The sequence below is a fragment of the Candida dubliniensis genome, chromosome 7, assembly GCF_000026945.1.
Source record: "Candida dubliniensis CD36 chromosome 7, complete sequence".
Classification (NCBI taxonomy): domain Eukaryota; kingdom Fungi; phylum Ascomycota; class Pichiomycetes; order Serinales; family Debaryomycetaceae; genus Candida; species Candida dubliniensis.
The window spans coordinates 75,892-94,102 of NC_012866.1; the positions used below are offsets into that span (position 1 = coordinate 75,892).

Sequence of the window (18,211 nt, forward strand, 5' to 3'; positions counted from 1 at the left end):
TGCCTTTTTCCACAGCAGAAATATATTATATCATTAAAGCAGTTGTTTCAAACGGCATTAAAAAAAAAGGGTTGCTAAAAAGAGTTAATGTGGACATATTGTGGCGCTAACCAACAGTTGCGCACAGCAAAATAGATAAGAACTGAAATTGTTGACTCCATACTTTTATTCATTTTTTTTTGGATCACTTCTTTGTTTTCCCATGATTTATTATAACAATATGTTGTATGAGAAAGTAGACAGAGTGTTACCTCCCAGGAGGAGCTTTCAGAAAAAGCCAATTATCTGGATATTCCTTATCTTGGCTTTCCTTGCCATGTATAAGTTGCCGTTATCTTTGTTTTCCACAAAGCAAGATGTTATCGACCCCAAAGCTGTTATTCTCAATGCCCTTGAAATCAATTTAGCTGGCAATTGGTCACGGAAGTATACTGCTGAACCACACTTGGCTGGAACAAACTATGATTTGGTTGCATGGACTGAACTGAAATTTAAGGAGTACGGGCTTAAAACCCAAGTTGACACCTATGATATTTATGTTAGTTATCCAAAGGACCATGATTTAAAATTGATTAACAAAAAGGGCCATGTCGAGTACCAGCCATCATTAAAAGAAGATGTAATTGATGAAGATCCAACCACACATGGTAACGACACGATCCCTACATTTTTGGGATATGCTGCCAACGGGAATGTAACTGCTGAATACGTGTTTGTCAACTACGGGACTAAAGAAGATTTTGATTTTTTAAAGCAGCAAAAAGTTAATATTACTGGTAAAATTGCCATTGCTCGTTATGGTAAAATTTTCCGTGGATTAAAGGTTAAATTTGCCCAGGAACATGGTGCTGTTGGTGTTTTGATATATTCAGACCCTGGGGATGACCAAGGAATCACACCTACCAATGGGTATAAACAGTATCCCCATGGACCTGCACGTCAAGAAAGCTCTGTTCAAAGAGGCTCTGTACAATTCTTGTCACAAATTCCTGGAGACCCAACTACCCCAGGCTACCCTTCTAAGGGAGATGTTGAGCGCAAAGACCCTCATGAGAGTATTGGTAGAATCCCCGCTTTGCCGATATCCTATCGTGAGGTTAAACCCATATTGGCCAAATTAAATGGATTTGGTATACAACCAGATCTGTTTGCTGGTGAATTGGAAGGATTTGACTACTTTACTGGCCCAAACCCAAAATACACGTTAAACTTGTATAATGACCAAATTTACAACATTACACCATTGTGGAATGTTTATGGAGAAATTGAAGGTCAGAACAAAGACGAGGTGATTATAATTGGCAATCACAGAGATGCATGGATCAAGGGAGGGGCATCTGATCCCAACAGCGGTTCTGCTGCTTTATTAGAGATTACTCGTGCTTTAAATGAATTAAAGCAGCAAAATTATAAATTCAAGCGTACGATAATTTTGCATAGTTATGATGGCGAAGAGTATGGGCTTTTAGGCTCCACTGAGCAAGGGGAATACTATGCAGAAAAATACCAACGTAATGTTGTCGCATATTTGAACTTGGACGATGCTGTTTCGGGAAAACATTTCAAGTTAAGTGCATCTCCTGTATTAGACGAGGTATTGTTAGCCGTTGCCAAAGAATTGCAATACCCAGAAAAGGGAGCTGGTAGTTTGTATGACCATTGGTTGGCCAATGGCGGTAGAATTAAACCCCTTGGATCCGGGTCTGATTACACAGTTTATCTCGATCATCTCGGGATTCCCTCTGTCGATTTGGGGTTTGCCGGTGGGAAAGGGGACCCAGTATATCATTATCATTCAAATTATGACTCTTATCACTGGATGGAGAAATTTGGAGATGAGGGGTTTGTATTTCATAATTTATGTGCAAAATATGTACTGTTGCTTGCATTACAATTATCAGAGAGAGAAGTCATTGATTTCAGACTTTCAAACTACTCAAAAAAGTTGCAAGAGTATTACAACTCCACTATATCAACCATTCCCAAGTCTTGGTTGAACAAGACGGTAGAATCCTCCCTTGGCAACACAGACTGGGAAGAATACAATTTTATCAATAAAGTCACCAATGGTTACTACACAGAAGAAATGCCAGAGGGCAACCAATGCAGAATGATGAGGTATATCCACCACTATAAACACAAAACAACTTTGCAAGAATTGGTAACTGCAACTTTCCAGAAATTGGAGAAATTTGATAACGTGACCCAATCATTGGATCTCACGTCCTTCAAATTGCAAGCACTTTATGATGATTATGACAATTTACCATTGTGGGAGAGGATCAAATTACATTTCCGTATCAGACATCACAATAAATTGTTACAGTATTTTGAAAGAAACTTTCTCCATCAAAAGGGATTACATAACAGGTTCTGGTTTAGACACATTGTTTATGCCAGCGGAAGATACACTGGATATGCCGGACAAACATTACCAGGATTAAATGAAGCTATTGAAGATGGTGATTTTGATAGATTTGTACACTGGGTTAATATCTTTGCGAGAACTTTGAAGAGAATCAACAGACATTCATAAGGGCATGTGATTTGATTTAAGGTTTAAACTTTTTTTTTTTATAATATATCGACACAAAATTGAAACCATTCTATGCTTCTCCTCCCTTTTATTTTTTTGATTTAAAAATTAACACGATTATCCCATTTTTGTTTTAGAAAAAAAAGTTTTGTAGAAAATTCTCTAGTTACCTCAAGTTTTCTTTCGATCACCAAAGGTAATTTTAAATGCGAAAACAATCGTCTTTTGTGAACAAGTTCTATTCTCCATCACCACCATCTAGAAAGAAAACAGCCACACTAACAAGGCTTGAATCTTCTGCTATTAGGTCTAGTTTCCCCGGTTTTAGAGCGCCTTTCCAAGCGTCACCGTTAGAAACTAAAAAATACAACAACACCAAATGTTCTTTATGTCAAGAACTACTAAGCTTGACCTTACCTGGCGAACTTATTGTCCTGTTAGAGTGCGGCCACACGTGTCATAAGAACTGTTTGTCTTTAATCCAATCAGAGGGGCAACCCGTGCTAGTTTGCACTGAATGCAATGTGGGTGAGTTACCAAAGAGTTTGATCGATGATTTTGCAGAGAAGGTAAACTACGACTATCCTCCGTTCACACCAGTAGAGCAGATTCAATCTTCTGTTAGATTAAACACTCAATTGGAAACACCTTCTTTTAGTTGTACCTTAAACAACGACCTAGACATTTACAATCCAAGAGTGACATGTACCAGTGAGATTTCCGAAGTAACTTTAACACCACCATATGAAATTGCCTATGTGTTGAATGTTCAAGCTCCACTTATTTTTAGCAATTATGAACCCACGTTGGAAGATTTGCAGTTAAAGGAAAGAGTTGAAGAATTTTTGAAAACGCGTCTTGATATTGATAAAGATGTAGGGCAACTTGTTATTTTTGATACTCTTGAAATCAGTGTTACTGGTCAGAGCTGGGACGTGGCATTGGTATGCTTATTTGAAAACTACCTTTTAATTTATGAAGATGAGCTCTTGGTGGGAATAATATCTGTTCAACTAGATATAAGCAGTATTGATGGAGAAGATGAACTCGTTTTAAACCTTGCAAAAGATTCACTTCCAGAATTGCGACTTAGGCATTTAAATAGACTTGTGATCAAAAAATGGGGAGCTGTTCTACTTAAAATGACAGAAGAAGACGGTGTTGTCACTACTAATATTTACCAATTGACAAATACATACTGGACTCACATCCCTCGAGAGTATTATGTGCCTCAAGATTTAATAAAGTTGAACAAAGCAATCTTATCAGGAACAACTATTTCAAATTCCGATACCGCAAGAATACTACCAACACCCAAGCAGTTACTGTTGAATTTAATTCTTGCCCTACCATTAGTTAACCAATCACCTCTAACTGATCTAGAATACAAAACACAACTCCAACTGATTTTTGAAGAAACATTACATGCACTCCGACCAAACGATAAATTGGGAATAATTTTCCTTGGAATAGACGGCTCAAAAAAACCGTGTGCCAAAGGGTCTTTTGTTGGTTGCACTGAACCAAGTTGGAGTGAGTGGAAGCAGGTGATACGAGACATTACAATAGTTCCAAATTCATTTCAAAGTAACTTGCATGAAATAAATGTTGCTATAGAAAAATGTATGGAGCTATACCCTTTTATCCCAGGCACATCATCATCTGTTAACAAGCTTTTAATTCTTAGTCCAAATATGTACTCAGACCTGTCAAAAAACGTACCAACGTCCAAATTTATTGATGCAATAAACGAAAAACTATCATGCACCGTTGTTTGTGTTGGCAAAAATTACGGCAACTACCAACCATTTAAGTCTATCACCACATTTGATACCCCTTTCCTAAGATTCGAGTCACTCACGGAGTTTGGCAACTTACTAATGTACCTAATCAATGAGAATCTTCACAGAATATGCATTCCAAAATTGACGTTAACTCTAAAGGCAGCACAGGGTTTCAGATTCACTCATCTCGATTCCAGAGGGGCTATTGATACAAGCCAACTAACACTTACTATTAAAGATATTATCCCGCAATCGCAAAAACTGATTGTGCTCAAAGTGCAGGCAGACCCTCAGTTTGTTCATTCCCAATACCTGACGGTCCCAATATTTGAATATGACGGTTATTGGTTTCATGAGAAATGCCTCGACACCAAATTAATAAGCACAAGGGTCAAGATAGGTGTTAACCAACAGCCACCGACACCTATTGATCCAGAGGCTATAGAAACAAGGGGAAGCTTTACAGAATACTATTTAGATATTCCATTGCTACCGCCTGTGTCACCAGCGAGAGACGCTGTGTTTGCTAAAAGACAGACCGAGCTAGCCATAATAAATTCATTAAAGAAAAGCATTGCACTAGGTGAAAGTCAAGTGGCACTGGATATAATCAAAAGTTGCATATCGTTAGCACACGGATTGATACGTACTTCTCTTGGAGGCTCTTCAAAACCGCAGAGAAACGAGTCTAATGTTGAACATGAATATAGTATGTTACAATTGCTAATGGTAGTAAAATACACTCACAAAGGTAATGATGAGTATATTGATTTTTTGGTAACTCAAATGAAAAGCATTGCCGAGCTATTAGAATCAGACCTTGAAGTAGGTAAATTACGATGTTCGGATTTGCTAAATAGTTTAATATAAGCCTTTTTTTTTTTTTTTTTTTTGGTGCTGGTGTAACTCCATCACCAATGTCGTGCAGACATGATAAAACACCAAAAAATATCAAGATGGCTGGTTAGTTGCCAATTCACAACACAAACCTTTCCACCACCTCCTTACTAAAATGATCTGCCCTGAATCAAACAAATAGTATATAAGATCAGTAATGGATCCCTATTTTTTTGTCCTTTTTTTTTTTTTAACCATCAATTATTTTGTGAAAACAAGTCATCTTATACATCTTAATTATGTCATTACACATCAGTCCTTTTTCTGTGGCAACTAACGCTCTTGTTCTTTCCTTAGCAGGTATAACTTCTGGTCAAAACCTTGGTGGTCTCGATACACCCCCTCAAGCAAATACAGACACTACTACGGATACCACCAAAACAACAGAAAACACTAGCAGTATATTGATCAAAACAGATGTGTCAAATTCCCAAGACACTGCCGGTAAAACCACAGCGCAAAGTACCACCGATCAAAAAGCTACTCAGGATACAACCACAACACAAGGAACCTCGAAAGCAGAAAAAGAGTCCGCGGATCAAACCAAATCATCGCAAACAGTTCAAACAACAAAAATCACTCAAACCCAAATAGAAACCTCAACTACTCAAGTGGTGGAAACTATCCAGGCACTGTTGGGTGACACTACTCATCAAAGCCAACAAGTATTAACAAAACAAAGCACAATTACTGCTGCTGGCACACAAACAACATTGGTGACTCAAACATTAGTAGTGGTTGATGGCCAACTGCAAAAGCATTCTACAGTTACTTTACAAAGTGCAAGTGAAGTGTCTCCAATTACACCAAATGAGTCAACAACCTTATGGGGGGAGCCTTCCACCACTCAGTTGAGCAGTGGTTCCTTAGGCAAATATGGTGGTGCCACGCCCGTTACGGAAAATGAGTCAACGACAATCTGGTGGATTCCAAGCACCCAAATCACATCTTCGACCACCTCTGGTATTACAAGTGCCAAAGACAGTACACAAAGAAGTAATAGTGGTTCTAGTACGAAATCTTCTGGAGGATCAAGCGACACAAAAAGTGTTTGGATCGCTACTGCAGGTTCTGACTTTGCCTCCCAATCAAATTCTGATTCAAAATCAACTGCTTCACGTAATAGCTCATCGGATGCTTCACGGCAAACAGGTATGATAGGTAGTAAAGACCTCACGTGGAAAAAGACATTATTGTGTGGTGGGGTTATCGGTGTCAGCTTGATACTTAATTTATTGTAGATTATTGTATAGAGAATTTGTTAATCAGTACACACACACATCTCTCTTAATGCGAAGTTGAACATTTTCTTTTTTTTTTTTTTTTTAGGTTGTTGTTGATTCTTCTTCATTACAACTCAAGAATCCAACAACATACACCTGACATTATGACAGGCTTACCAGACCCACAGGAGAACGGAAAAAGTAGAAAAGCGAAAAACCAAATAGAGGTAGGTAGACATTATCCAAACGATAAGAAACCTACATACGTGATATCCAAGGAACACCTACAGGAAGTGACGTCGCACTTGGAAACACTACCCCAGTTTCAAACACTCGAAGATGAGCCTCTAGCTAATCATATTGCATATGAAAGTATAGTTGATAAATATGCTAGTGAAAATGGAAATTTCAAAACCAATCCTCGACTAGCAGACCCCAGAACGAGAAACACCTTGCTCGAATTAATGAAAGATGTGTATGGAAGAAAATCAGTATTGTTCGCTCTCGATGTGGAAGCATGGGAGCTAGATACAAATATTGTAACGGAAATAGGTATTGCAATTTACGATCCTCGGGGTCAAGCTAGTTCTTTAATGCCTGCAACCATTCAACTTCATATTCGTATAAAAGAACACTTAACTAGAACCAATGGGAAGTACGTACCTCATCACGCACACAATTTCAATGGGAATACTTCTTATATAATGAGCGAGTATGAAGCTGCAACATTAACACAAAGCTTGATTAATTTTTATTTCATCTCGGCCGAGAAAAAGGGCACTGGGTGTTATTTAGTAGGACATGATTTAAAAGGAGATGTAAAGTGGATGAACTCCTTGGGTGTGACGTTTCCATCGCAATTCAAATCTTTGGACACAAACCACTTGTTCAGGATATCTCATGGGAAAGAAAATATAAGTTTAAAACGAGCACTAGCTTTTGTTCAAATACCTTTTGCTTACTTACACAACGCTGGGAACGATGCATACTACACACTATTGTTGGCCATGAAACTATGTGACCCATATTCAAGGGTTAGGTACAGATTGGATGTCTTGATAAATGTTGAAACATATCCAGTATTAACAAAGGAAGAGAAGAACGAGAGAAAAAAGAGGCGGCGTCAGGCAAGATTGGAGGCAATAGCAAGAGGCGAACATGTCGAAGAAGAACACCAAAAACAGCAAGCCTCAAAACAGACAACGAAAAAGTCCAATAGGAAAAAACTAACCTGTGAGTCTATTGAACTAGAAAGTGCTATTGAGGTCTTTGAAGCTATGTTTAAACAATAATACTACTAGATCGATCCATTATGGTTCTGTTAAAACTAGACTCTAGTTTTTGTAATCTTAGCAATAACCCAGCCGCAACACTCTTTAGTTTGTCATCAACCAACAAATCCCATGACACCGACAACCAGTTTTGAATGAAAACTATTTCGTCATTGTGATTAGTTACTAAAAACTCGGCGTTAGATACTTCACAAACTATCAAAACACCAGTAACTATGCTCTCGACCACAGGTGTCGCCTCTAACGAAATCTTTCGAAGAACATTGCAACTCAAAATTAAAAACTCCTTAACCATATCGTTTAATTGAGTTGACAGAGGATAAGCACAGTGTATTAACAACGCCACAGTCTTGATATAGTGGCCAATAAAAACTGGAGAGTAGTGTCCGATATCTATGGTGCCTGCTTCGTACCATACATTGAGCAAGGGGAAAAAGAATAACTTGCCAATAATAGTATAAAAATCTTTTGTTATTGGAGTCTCAGTCGATTTGGCTGGTCGCTTTAATCTTGACGAAATCCTGACTAGTTTGCCCGCTCCCAACAATTGGTCTTGAGCTTCAGCTGATGCTTCGGCCAATAATTCTTTCTGTACTTCATGTTCAATAAAATCAATGTACTTGGAACCACCCTCCAACTCAAGGTACTTTCTGTGTAAAGCTTCTGGTAAAGTCTGCGACGGGAAGCCTGTTGTGCTGAATGAACTTTGTATTGTGTCGTCTTTGAGCCCTTTCAACTGTCGAGCAGCCAATAAAGTTGCAGATAAGATTAACACTCTCTGTTGTAACGAATAGTCGCCAGTTAATAGCAAATTGAACATATATACGGTAATATTGGGATTAGTAACAATTACAGCAACCATATTATTAAGTTTCAACTCATTAAAATCTTTATGATCAAAATGGTTATCTAGCCCGATTAACAAAGTTAGCAATTCTTCCAGATGAAAATGAACTTCTGTCCCATAACGATATTTCTGGTGGAGTAGGGTGGGTCCTTTGAGTAATGCCTTTCTTTGCATTTCATATGCGTTTTGTTTGCTGGTGTCAACATTTAGGTATTCTATCAATTGCTTGACATATATTGGATCGGCAACTTCTGCTTGCGGTGGCAAGCTGTCATCGTCATCTGAGTCGTGATTGATGTCCTGCTTGCTCTCAACCTTGATTGGGGAAGTTGTTTCTTTAAGCTTTAATGCCTTCCAACAATCGTGCCCTGGTAATTCTGTGGTAGCCACAATTGGCACAATCAACGAAGAATAGGTATCTACCTCTGGCGCCAATGAGAATATCTTTTGTTCTCCATTTAGTTCACAAACATAGTCGACCAAAACCACACCCAATGCCTTGATGTTATTTGAAAATGACAGTAATCTGTTGTTAATAGCATTCAAAAATAGTTTGTTTGTGAGTAATTCTCTAATGAATGCTGAACCTTTTCGTCGGCCAACTAGCTGCATAATCATAAATGTTCTCGATTCTTGAATGGAAATAGGCTCATTTTTTATAAACGAGCGGTTAGACCATTTTGCAATCAATTTGCTTATCAAAGAATCAGTTGTATCATCAGGACACTTGGTAAGAATCATGGCAACAAGTTGGGTTAGGCTTTTATTGGCAGTTTGGATAATTGATTCTATCACCATTTCATCAAATAGGTCAGATGTAAAACTGAGCAAATTAAACAACGCATTTAGATTTGAATTTCGAACAAGGCGTACAACATAATTATTGAGTAGACCTTTTAGGTAGTCCTTCTTTTGAAACTTTTTCATGGAATGGAAAGATTGAACAAAATAGTCCCAAGTGGACTCTTTGAAAAATATGTCATAAAATTTAATCATGGAGATATCCCCAAATTTAAGAATCGAGTGTAGAAATTCTCCAGTAATGTCACTCCCCGTATTGGATTGATAGAGTTTTAGCAATGAGTTAGATAGATATTCAATATAGCCACCAGTATGTTTAAAACACTCGTTTGTAATTTCAACATTCGATAGAGTTGATGCTTCATTCACAATTGCCAACGCCCTCCCTTTAAAGATAAGCTTGTTGATTTCCTTTACTTCAACAGGAGTAGGGTTAACTTTAATCAATTTCACAACCAATTCCTCGTTGAATACATGTTGCAAAATAGTCAAATATAAATGTAATTGTTCTTTACTTGTGGAGATTCTATTTAGAAGATTTCCTAACCCAATCAACGTTTGAAACGTTTGAATCAAGATCTTAAAATCTGAATGTGGAAGTGAATCGAATAGTTGCGGTATGGTGAAATCAAGCAATGCAGTTATATACGAGAAAGAAGGGTTGTACAAATTATCCATCAATATCTCATGAACTCTCTCTATACTTGGACAATTCTTTAACTCGTTGATATCTTTCTCCATATTTGACTGTGGTTTGTAGTGACGGTAACAGGTGTAAGTGGCCATACTGTTGATTTTCCACACCAACAATCTTGAAAAAAATGCGAGAAAAAAAAAAAAAAAAAAGTACATATTCCAATGTTTAATCACATCATCACCCAACCATGTATAGATCCAGTCCTTTCAAAACATTTGTGAGAACCAAAGCTGAATATGTGAAAAATACCAAATTTGGGTCTAAACCAGTCCAGTTCTCAAAGTTTAAAAAACTTGTACCCAAGACATACACGTTTCATCCCTATGAACCAGCCAAGAAGGTGGAAATCACGCCTAGCTTGCAGCAATTGAAGAACCAAATACATTCTGGGAAAGAAATCACCAAAAAGCAATATCTAAATAGTCTTCATTTCAAATTTCAAGAAGGTAAAGAGGAAAACTCGTTAGAATATCTAAAACAGTGCATCAGTCTAATCAATTCAGGGAAACCATTAATTGCCATGGATTGTGAGTCGTACGAAAGGAACCATCTGCAAGTGACAGAAATTGGAGTGGCGCTTATGAACTACCGAAATCTGACAGTTCCGCAAATTAAAACGATTCACGTTGTTGTAAAAGAGCATTTCAAAAAGCGAAATACCTTGTATGTGCCCGACAAGAAAGATCAATTCATGGGCGGGACATCATTTGTTATGACTGAAAACAAAACCCGTATATTTTTACAAAAATTGCTTGATAAATACATAGATCAAATGGATGGAATATTTGTTGGGCACCAAGTGTCGTCTGAATTGAGATATTTTAAAAGTATTGGGGTTAACTGCAAACCAGACGTTCATACAATCGATACAATGAAACTAATGCAGTTGAGCAAAAGTGGAGGTAATTCTCTATGGGCAACATTACGGGAACTTGATATCCCGTACGGTCATTTGCATAATGCGGGTAACGACGCTTACTTTACATTGTTAGCGGCTTTATCGTTATGTGATCCCGTAGTAAGAATTGATAAGAATTTAGACATATACATGGACTCACCCTATAAAGGTAAAAAGGCAACACATGATGATAGTTCGACTTATTTTATAGTTGAAGATATTGAAAAGATTATAGAAAGTTTATAGAAAATATATGGGCGTGCCATATTGTAATTGGTGTGTCAGATTTTGTGTAATATTCATTGTTTGTTTGTTTATCTTTTCCTCTTTTGTAAGCAATTTTAGATTTTAGGGTTATAGAATTTTATCTCGCCCATCTTTGCTCAATCTTCTTGTTTTTTTTTTTTTTTTTTTAAACGAACTTCCAAAACTATATTCTGTCTTGCTTTTCCATATCTTCATTAGTATTATCATGATTGAGGAAGACGAATATACATCTTTACTATCGAGACGTCCGTCCCACAGTTTTCTTGATACTCCAATAGGCTCTTTTAAAGGACCCAATTCATTACACAACTTTGCAAGTTCCTTTACCAGGGCCCAGTCATTTGCTGCCAACAAAATTGATAATTCCATTCATAAAAAAAGATCCTTTTTTGTTAGTGGTGATGGTGGAACCGTTGAAGATGACGAAACTTTTGACCCCGAGTTATTAGTTCCCTCGTATCGTGGTGAAAGATTAAGCACCGTCATGCACGACATTCAGAGCAGAAACCAATTATTTATGAACCCTCCCAACCAGTTAGACCAGAGTGTTTCTCCCAACAATGATGTGTTTTTCCACGACGATGTAGTTAATGCATTGAACGAATCTAGATCAAGACAGAATTCGACATTTGGCAATTCACAATTTAAACACAGAATATACTCGGCCCCGTCCTTTTCGAGCTTTAGATCTTCAATATCGGCTGCCACTACACCTTCAATTTTCCAGGTCAGAAAAATAGAAGACGAAGACGGTAATGTTGTGACTGTATTGGCTGGTCAATCAACTGCCCCACAAACAATTTTCAATTCTGTTAATGTTTTGATAGGCGTGGGTCTTTTAGCTTTACCAGTGGGATTAATGAAAGCAGGATGGATTTATGGTATTCCTATTTTGTTGATTTGTGGTTTAACAACCTATTGGACGGCTTGCTTACTCTCAAAAGCAATGGACACTGACGACACTATTATGACGTATGCTGACTTGGGATATGCTGCATATGGCTCAATGGCCAAGTTGGTCATATCTGTGCTTTTTTCTATTGACTTGTTGGGTGCTGGTGTATCCTTGATTGTTTTGTTTAGTGATTCCTTATATGCATTATTGGGGGATGACGAAGTTTGGACAAGGACCTGTTTCAAAATATTGAGTTTCATTGTGCTAACACCGTTTACATTTGTTCCCTTGCCCGTTTTGTCAATTATATCGTTATTTGGTATACTTTCTACAATTTCAATTACCATTTTGGTGATGGTATGTGGTTTGATTAAACCAACTGCGCCAGGATCATTGTTGGAGACAATGCCAACAAACTTATATCCCAAATCGGTGCCCGATTTGCTTTTAGCCATTGGGATCTTGATGGCACCGTTTGGTGGACATGCCATTTTCCCTAATTTAAAATCAGATATGAGGCACCCATACAAGTTTACACAGACACTACGCTCTACATACTCAATCACCTTGCTAACCGATTGCTCAATGGCGGTGTTGGGATTTTTAATGTTTGGACAAAACTGTAGTAACGAAGTCACCAACACATTATTAACGACCACGGGGTATCCGAAGTGGTGTTATCCCTTAATTAGTGGGTTAATTTGTTTAGTCCCATTAGCCAAAACACCATTGAACGCCAAGCCCATTATCTCAACATTGGATGTTTTATTTGGAGTCGACAATATTAGCACAAACAAGATAAGAGAGACAGTGAATTCGTTAGGAAGATTTGTGATTAGAATTGGTGTTAATGCTGTTTTTGTTGCGTTGGCCATTTTGTTCCCCGAGTTTGATAAAATTATTGGAATGCTCGGAGCATCTATTTGTTTTATTATCTGTATTATTTTGCCATGCTTATTTTATGTTCGATTATGTGGCTCCAAAATTAGAGGTTTGGAAAGATTTATGGTTTATTCCGCTATTTTCATTTCCTGCGTATTAGCAAGTACCGCAACTTGGGCAGTCCTTAATTATTGAAAAAAACGCTAGGGCTGGTTCGCAAACGCCTTCCTCATTCGGCAAATACGTACGGTTATAAATGTGGTCCCCAATTAGTATTACTAATAAAATTGATTTCATTTGATAAGAAATGGAAACATGAAACTGACTTTAAAATAAAGTGTACATATATACATAGCATTCTTGTAAGAATATATCAGGTTATACTTGCATAATTCATTCCTTGATTATTGACACTGTCATTGCCCCCCACCCACGCAGAACAGACATAAATATCCCCCCCTCTTTTCCAATCACCAAAAGTTTTATTAGACCGCATCAATAACCAGCTAATCATGTACATTCCAAAAAAGTATTTGCAAGAAGATTGGGGACAAGTGGAATACTTGATTAAAAACTATCCTTTAGGAACAATTGTTACCAATGATGAAAACGGAACAATTATAGCTAACCACATTCCCTTTGTATTGAAAGAAGATCCTGAATCGGGAAAGAAATACTTAATTGCCCATATCTCAAAGACAAATCATCAAGTTCCCACTTTAGCTGATTCCGATAATGTCTTGGTTATTTTTCAATCGGCCGATTCCTATATAACTCCAAATTACTACCCAGGAAAGCCAGAGACACACAAGTATGTGCCAACATGGGATTTTGCTTGTGCTCATATTTACGGTAATTCTAAAATAATTGATGATTTTGATTTCGTAAGAAGTCAAATCACCTGTTTGACTGATCAGCAAGAAGCTGGGAAGATAGATAGCTGGAAGGTTTCTGATGCTCCAGAAGGGTATTTGAAAGTAAAGCAAAAAGCCATTACGGGTCTTCAAATCGAAATAAAGTCCACTCAGTGCAAGTACAAGTTTGAGCAAGATATGAAAAATAGAGATATTCAAGGAGTTGTTGATGGCTTACAAGAAGATGGAAAAAACCAAGTGTCTCAGTTGGTTAAGGAGTCAAATCTTACAGAATTAGCAAAATAGATAATTGGGTGGTGTTTTTAACAGTACACGCAAAGTGTGTGTTGTTATGTAATCCATTTTACTTTTATAGCTAATAATACACGAATAGAACAGTTCTTAGCTTTTCCAAGGGTTTAATTAAATCTTCTAGTTTCTTTTTTTTTTTTTATAAGCCGATTTGGAGTTATTATGCATCAACAATAACTTTATTGAACCCCCGACTACTAACCTCAAACGTCACTTCATTCATTTTCTCAATATGGGTTGAATCTAGGTCCTCCTCTTGCACCTCTGAAACCACCTCTGCCGCCTCTACCGCCTCTGCCTCTACTACCTCTGAAGTTGCCTCTGCCTCTTCCAGGAAAGCCTCTTTTCACACTAATACCAGGAATATTTGTTCTTTTTGCCAGAACTTTCAATTGACGTTCTCTGAAAGTTGATCCATCCAACGTAGCAACAGCTTTGTCTACTGCATCGGTGTCAACAAATTCCAAATATGCAAACCCTTTTGCTTGACCAGTGAATTTGTTTGTCAATATTGTTACTCTGTTAACAACCCCAGCACTTGAAAAATGTTGTTGCAATTCTAACGGCGTTGAGCCATAATCGACATTACCTATGTATATAGATCTTGCATCTGCGTCCCTTTTCTCTTCATCAGTTGGATGAGTTATGCCGTTGGTAGATTCTGCACTTAACTGTGAATGAAGTTCCCTCAACTTAGCAGCCTCCTGTTCCATTTGTTCCATTTTATTCTTTACTTCCTCTGCATTTTCAGGAAGAACTTGTTGGTTTTCAACTGGTATTTGATCAGACATAATGTTTCTTGATAAATTGTTTTTGGCACAACAGGAAAATTCCAATGATTTTGGTGTTTTTTTTTTTTTTTTTTTTTTTTTTTTGAGCTGGTTTTTTTTTAAAAAAAATCAAGTGCTTACAATATTTTTACACCCGTTTTATATATCTACAGATTGTATGCAGTCCCTGATTAAATCTATTCTATCTACTTATCTTATAAACCACATCAATATTGTGAATATCCCGGTAGATTTCTTTCACGATTTAATGTGCTTCTAATGTCTCCTATGTCTCTTGGTAACGTGACACCATTAATTCCCTGCTTTGTAGACCCATAGTCAGGTTTTTTAACACGCTTCTTTCTTTTCATGTGACTTGGAAGTAATGCATCGGTTTCTGTCCGCAAAACGTCAACGTCAGTCTCATAGCCTCTATCATAAGGAACAAACTCGTCATCATCAGTCAAAACGCTCATAAACCCTGCGTCTGACCTTGGAAACTCGAAATCGTCTTTGTTATCATTCTTTTCTCTTTTTCCGATACAGAACATCAAACCAACCATTACACCACCAAATATTATTAACCCTAAAATCACACCAACACCAACACTGACTAATCCCAAGTGCACATGTAAAAAGTTGTCTCCGCTATTGGGTCTCTCGAACCATTGAAGGTTCAATGGCTTTTGTATCAAAAATACACACGATAGTTGGTCTGTTTCGTTTCGATAGTTCTTTGTGCATCCGTGGCTAAGCAATCTGACTTCTTGATCCTTGTTGTAAGAAACAGCTGAGGTTGTATTTAGTTTATGCAACTGTAACATGACCTTGTTTGTTTGGGGTTTGTGCTTACATATTAAGCCACCTTCTGATAAATTTGTTCTGAAAACAGACTTGTTATACCCCACTCCTGATATGCAATCGAGGATCTTTCCAACTTCACTGTTTGGTATCAAATGGAAGTCAATGAATCGCAATAAATCTTTCATTGACGTGGTGACATTAAAGTCTTTCAAAGACTCTGCTGTTGGAATCAATAACGAATAGGGCATTTCTCCTGTAATCACGTTCTTTATATTCGGATACATTTTTAAAATATCCCACATAAAAAAGTTTGGGAAATTTGAATCATATGTAGTCTTGATCAATTCTTCAATTGGAACTTCAAAATCATCTGGGAAAAAAACTTTGTTTGTCACATGGATGACACCTTGTTGGAATAGTAAATCTGAGTTTAATGGGAGAGAAAGTTGGGTGTTATTCAATGTAGCCTCATTTACATCATCTGCTATACCCCAACTCTTGAATTTAACCTGGTTTCCATTCAAGTCTTGGAGCTTTTTATGTGAAGCAAAATCTGAATATACCATTCCTTCCATAAACATACTTTTGACTACCATTTCAAGCATATGAGGATTTCTCTCTAAATATGTTAAAATCAACCCTAGATCTTTCCATGTACCTTTTGTATCTGTGGTGCCACATGGTAAAAATATAGAATATCCTTCATCATTGTCGCGCAAGGAAGACAACCCAAAGCGGTTGATGTATTCCAAAGTTCTCAAACAACTGCCCTGGTCAATTTCAATATTCTCCAAATGTCTATGTACAGCTCCACTTGAAATCAAATCACCCAAAGAATGCTTAAGATTAACGGGTGGGGTAATTTCTCCATTCGCCACAAATATAAAACTGTCATTTGCTATCGGTGTATATTCCTGGATGTGCACTTCATCATTAACTGTTATATTGTTCTTCCCGTGCGAAGTTGAAAACTTTAGTTTAAAGCAGCCGCCTATTTTCTTCTTTGAGCAAAGTTTGGTATCAAGCAATGAGTGCATACTATCATGAACGTCTATTTTACCATCAACAAATTGGTACAATATGCTTTGTTTGGAGCTAAATGAAACCATTGTCCCTTCCACATCATCATCTTCGACGTCATCTCTTTGATTTATATCAAGAAAGATGGATTGATTCTCGCTCGACCCATCAACAAGGTGGCCAAGAGATCGGAAATAAAGTTCATCAACAAAATTCGAATAATGCAAAGCGTACAAAGATTTTCTTGCAATCATCTCCGCTGTCGGTATATTGAGCTTGTAAAAAAGCTGACCTGTATCCTTAAAGATATGAATGACACCATCAGCAGATACATGACTCTCACTTACAGCCACTTTATCAATTTTCACATGACCATCTTCAAGTTTGAATTTATGGCTCTTTCCTGAATTCGATTTGATTTTGGAATTAGTGTTATTGGCACCAACAATCAATGTGGGGAACATAAGGTTTTGAAGCAAGCTCATAACATCGTGTTTAATTTCAGATACTGAGTCTGTGGTGCTAGCATACCTTGCAAAATCACTATTTGACAAATAATACCTCAATTGTATATCTGTCAACGAATTTTTCAAAACCTTATTTGATGGAGCTATTATCGTTCGAGTTCCATTAAGAAACTCATTGCATGAGTTAGGTAAAGGGGGTAATTTTGTCTTTTTTGGTTTTTTATGATTTTTTTTCTTCCGCTTGTCTTGTACTTGCTGTTCATCAATATCTAGAAATAACAGTTGAAAAATTTTGCTGAATAAAGATATTTCAGGGTTGGTGTTATTCATTAGAACTTCGCAAATAGTTGGTTTTTCTGGTAACAAATGGTCAATGCCTTGAATATAGGAATACTGGTGCTTAGCATACACATCTTCTTCCACAATATAAGACACATCGTCAATTACATACTCCAAACTCTCAAAATCAGGACTTACTGCTATCAGATAATTGGTATTGCCCACCTTATATAATGTTTCATAAACTGATTCGGATTTTCCCAATAATCCAACACGAAGTTTTTGATTAACAATATATCTGTTCAAACCATTATTATCCCAGTCTATACTTTTTTCTCCAACAAATGCCAGATTTATTGGGGCTAATAAAGTAACATTTTTCATTTGATTTAGTGTCGGTATCATTCCTTGTCGCTGTAGAAGACGAAGAAAATACGAAAACTGTGGTCGTGCCGATAGTATGTCAACTAAAGTTGAAGGTGTTGGTGCAGGCTCCACCGATGATGATGCTGAAGTTGTAGATTCATCCGCCCTAACACCACTAAAAATAAATAAAAATATATATATCCAAAATGGTTTCATGATTGTGCATGAGAAGTTCCTTCACAATTGTTGGAGAGTTGGTGATTTATATTCCCTTTTTTTTTTTTTTTTGGTGATTACTTATCAACTTCATGTGTGCGAGA

At 37.2% G+C, this 18,211-nt stretch overlaps 10 protein-coding genes across 10 annotated transcripts; 7 read left to right on the plus strand and 3 right to left on the minus strand. All coding sequences in view use genetic code 12, as the record gives it.

Annotated features, from left to right (window-relative positions):
- Positions 1-202: 202 nt before the first annotated feature.
- CD36_70380 (N-acetylated-alpha-linked acidic dipeptidase I, putative) lies at positions 203-2,536 on the plus strand (the record flags this gene model as incomplete). The annotated part of the gene is made up of 1 exon (XM_002421213.1): positions 203-2,536. The coding sequence occupies one exon, from the start codon at positions 203-205 to the stop codon at positions 2,534-2,536; it is 2,334 nt and encodes a 777-aa protein (XP_002421258.1).
- A 206-nt stretch (positions 2,537-2,742) lies between these two features.
- CD36_70390 (conserved hypothetical protein) lies at positions 2,743-5,190 on the plus strand (the record flags this gene model as incomplete). The annotated part of the gene is made up of 1 exon (XM_002421214.1): positions 2,743-5,190. The coding sequence occupies one exon, from the start codon at positions 2,743-2,745 to the stop codon at positions 5,188-5,190; it is 2,448 nt and encodes an 815-aa protein (XP_002421259.1).
- A 266-nt stretch (positions 5,191-5,456) lies between these two features.
- Positions 5,457-6,458, plus strand: CD36_70400 (conserved hypothetical protein; the record flags this gene model as incomplete). The annotated part of the gene is made up of 1 exon (XM_002421215.1): positions 5,457-6,458. One exon carries the CDS (start codon positions 5,457-5,459, stop codon positions 6,456-6,458), a length of 1,002 nt encoding a protein of 333 aa, XP_002421260.1.
- A 146-nt stretch (positions 6,459-6,604) lies between these two features.
- On the plus strand, positions 6,605-7,732 carry CD36_70410 (good for full dbp5 activity protein 2 homologue, putative; the record flags this gene model as incomplete). Its single annotated transcript, XM_002421216.1, has 1 exon — positions 6,605-7,732. One exon carries the CDS (start codon positions 6,605-6,607, stop codon positions 7,730-7,732), a length of 1,128 nt encoding a protein of 375 aa, XP_002421261.1.
- CD36_70420 (telomere length regulation protein, putative) lies at positions 7,722-10,121 on the minus strand (the record flags this gene model as incomplete). The annotated part of the gene is made up of 1 exon (XM_002421217.1): positions 7,722-10,121. One exon carries the CDS (start codon positions 10,119-10,121, stop codon positions 7,722-7,724), a length of 2,400 nt encoding a protein of 799 aa, XP_002421262.1.
- A 143-nt stretch (positions 10,122-10,264) lies between these two features.
- On the plus strand, positions 10,265-11,221 carry CD36_70430 (good for full dbp5 activity protein 2 homologue, putative; the record flags this gene model as incomplete). Its single annotated transcript, XM_002421218.1, has 1 exon — positions 10,265-11,221. The coding sequence occupies one exon, from the start codon at positions 10,265-10,267 to the stop codon at positions 11,219-11,221; it is 957 nt and encodes a 318-aa protein (XP_002421263.1).
- Positions 11,222-11,447: 226 nt separating this feature from the next.
- On the plus strand, positions 11,448-13,214 carry CD36_70440 (vacuolar amino acid transporter, putative; the record flags this gene model as incomplete). Its single annotated transcript, XM_002421219.1, has 1 exon — positions 11,448-13,214. The coding sequence occupies one exon, from the start codon at positions 11,448-11,450 to the stop codon at positions 13,212-13,214; it is 1,767 nt and encodes a 588-aa protein (XP_002421264.1).
- A 317-nt stretch (positions 13,215-13,531) lies between these two features.
- Positions 13,532-14,179, plus strand: CD36_70450 (conserved hypothetical protein; the record flags this gene model as incomplete). The annotated part of the gene is made up of 1 exon (XM_002421220.1): positions 13,532-14,179. The coding sequence occupies one exon, from the start codon at positions 13,532-13,534 to the stop codon at positions 14,177-14,179; it is 648 nt and encodes a 215-aa protein (XP_002421265.1).
- A 233-nt stretch (positions 14,180-14,412) lies between these two features.
- Positions 14,413-14,976, minus strand: CD36_70460 (cytoplasmic RNA-binding protein, putative; the record flags this gene model as incomplete). The annotated part of the gene is made up of 1 exon (XM_002421221.1): positions 14,413-14,976. The coding sequence occupies one exon, from the start codon at positions 14,974-14,976 to the stop codon at positions 14,413-14,415; it is 564 nt and encodes a 187-aa protein (XP_002421266.1).
- Positions 14,977-15,182: 206 nt separating this feature from the next.
- Positions 15,183-18,107, minus strand: CD36_70470 (conserved hypothetical protein; the record flags this gene model as incomplete). Its single annotated transcript, XM_002421222.1, has 1 exon — positions 15,183-18,107. The coding sequence occupies one exon, from the start codon at positions 18,105-18,107 to the stop codon at positions 15,183-15,185; it is 2,925 nt and encodes a 974-aa protein (XP_002421267.1).
- Positions 18,108-18,211: the final 104 nt, after the last annotated feature.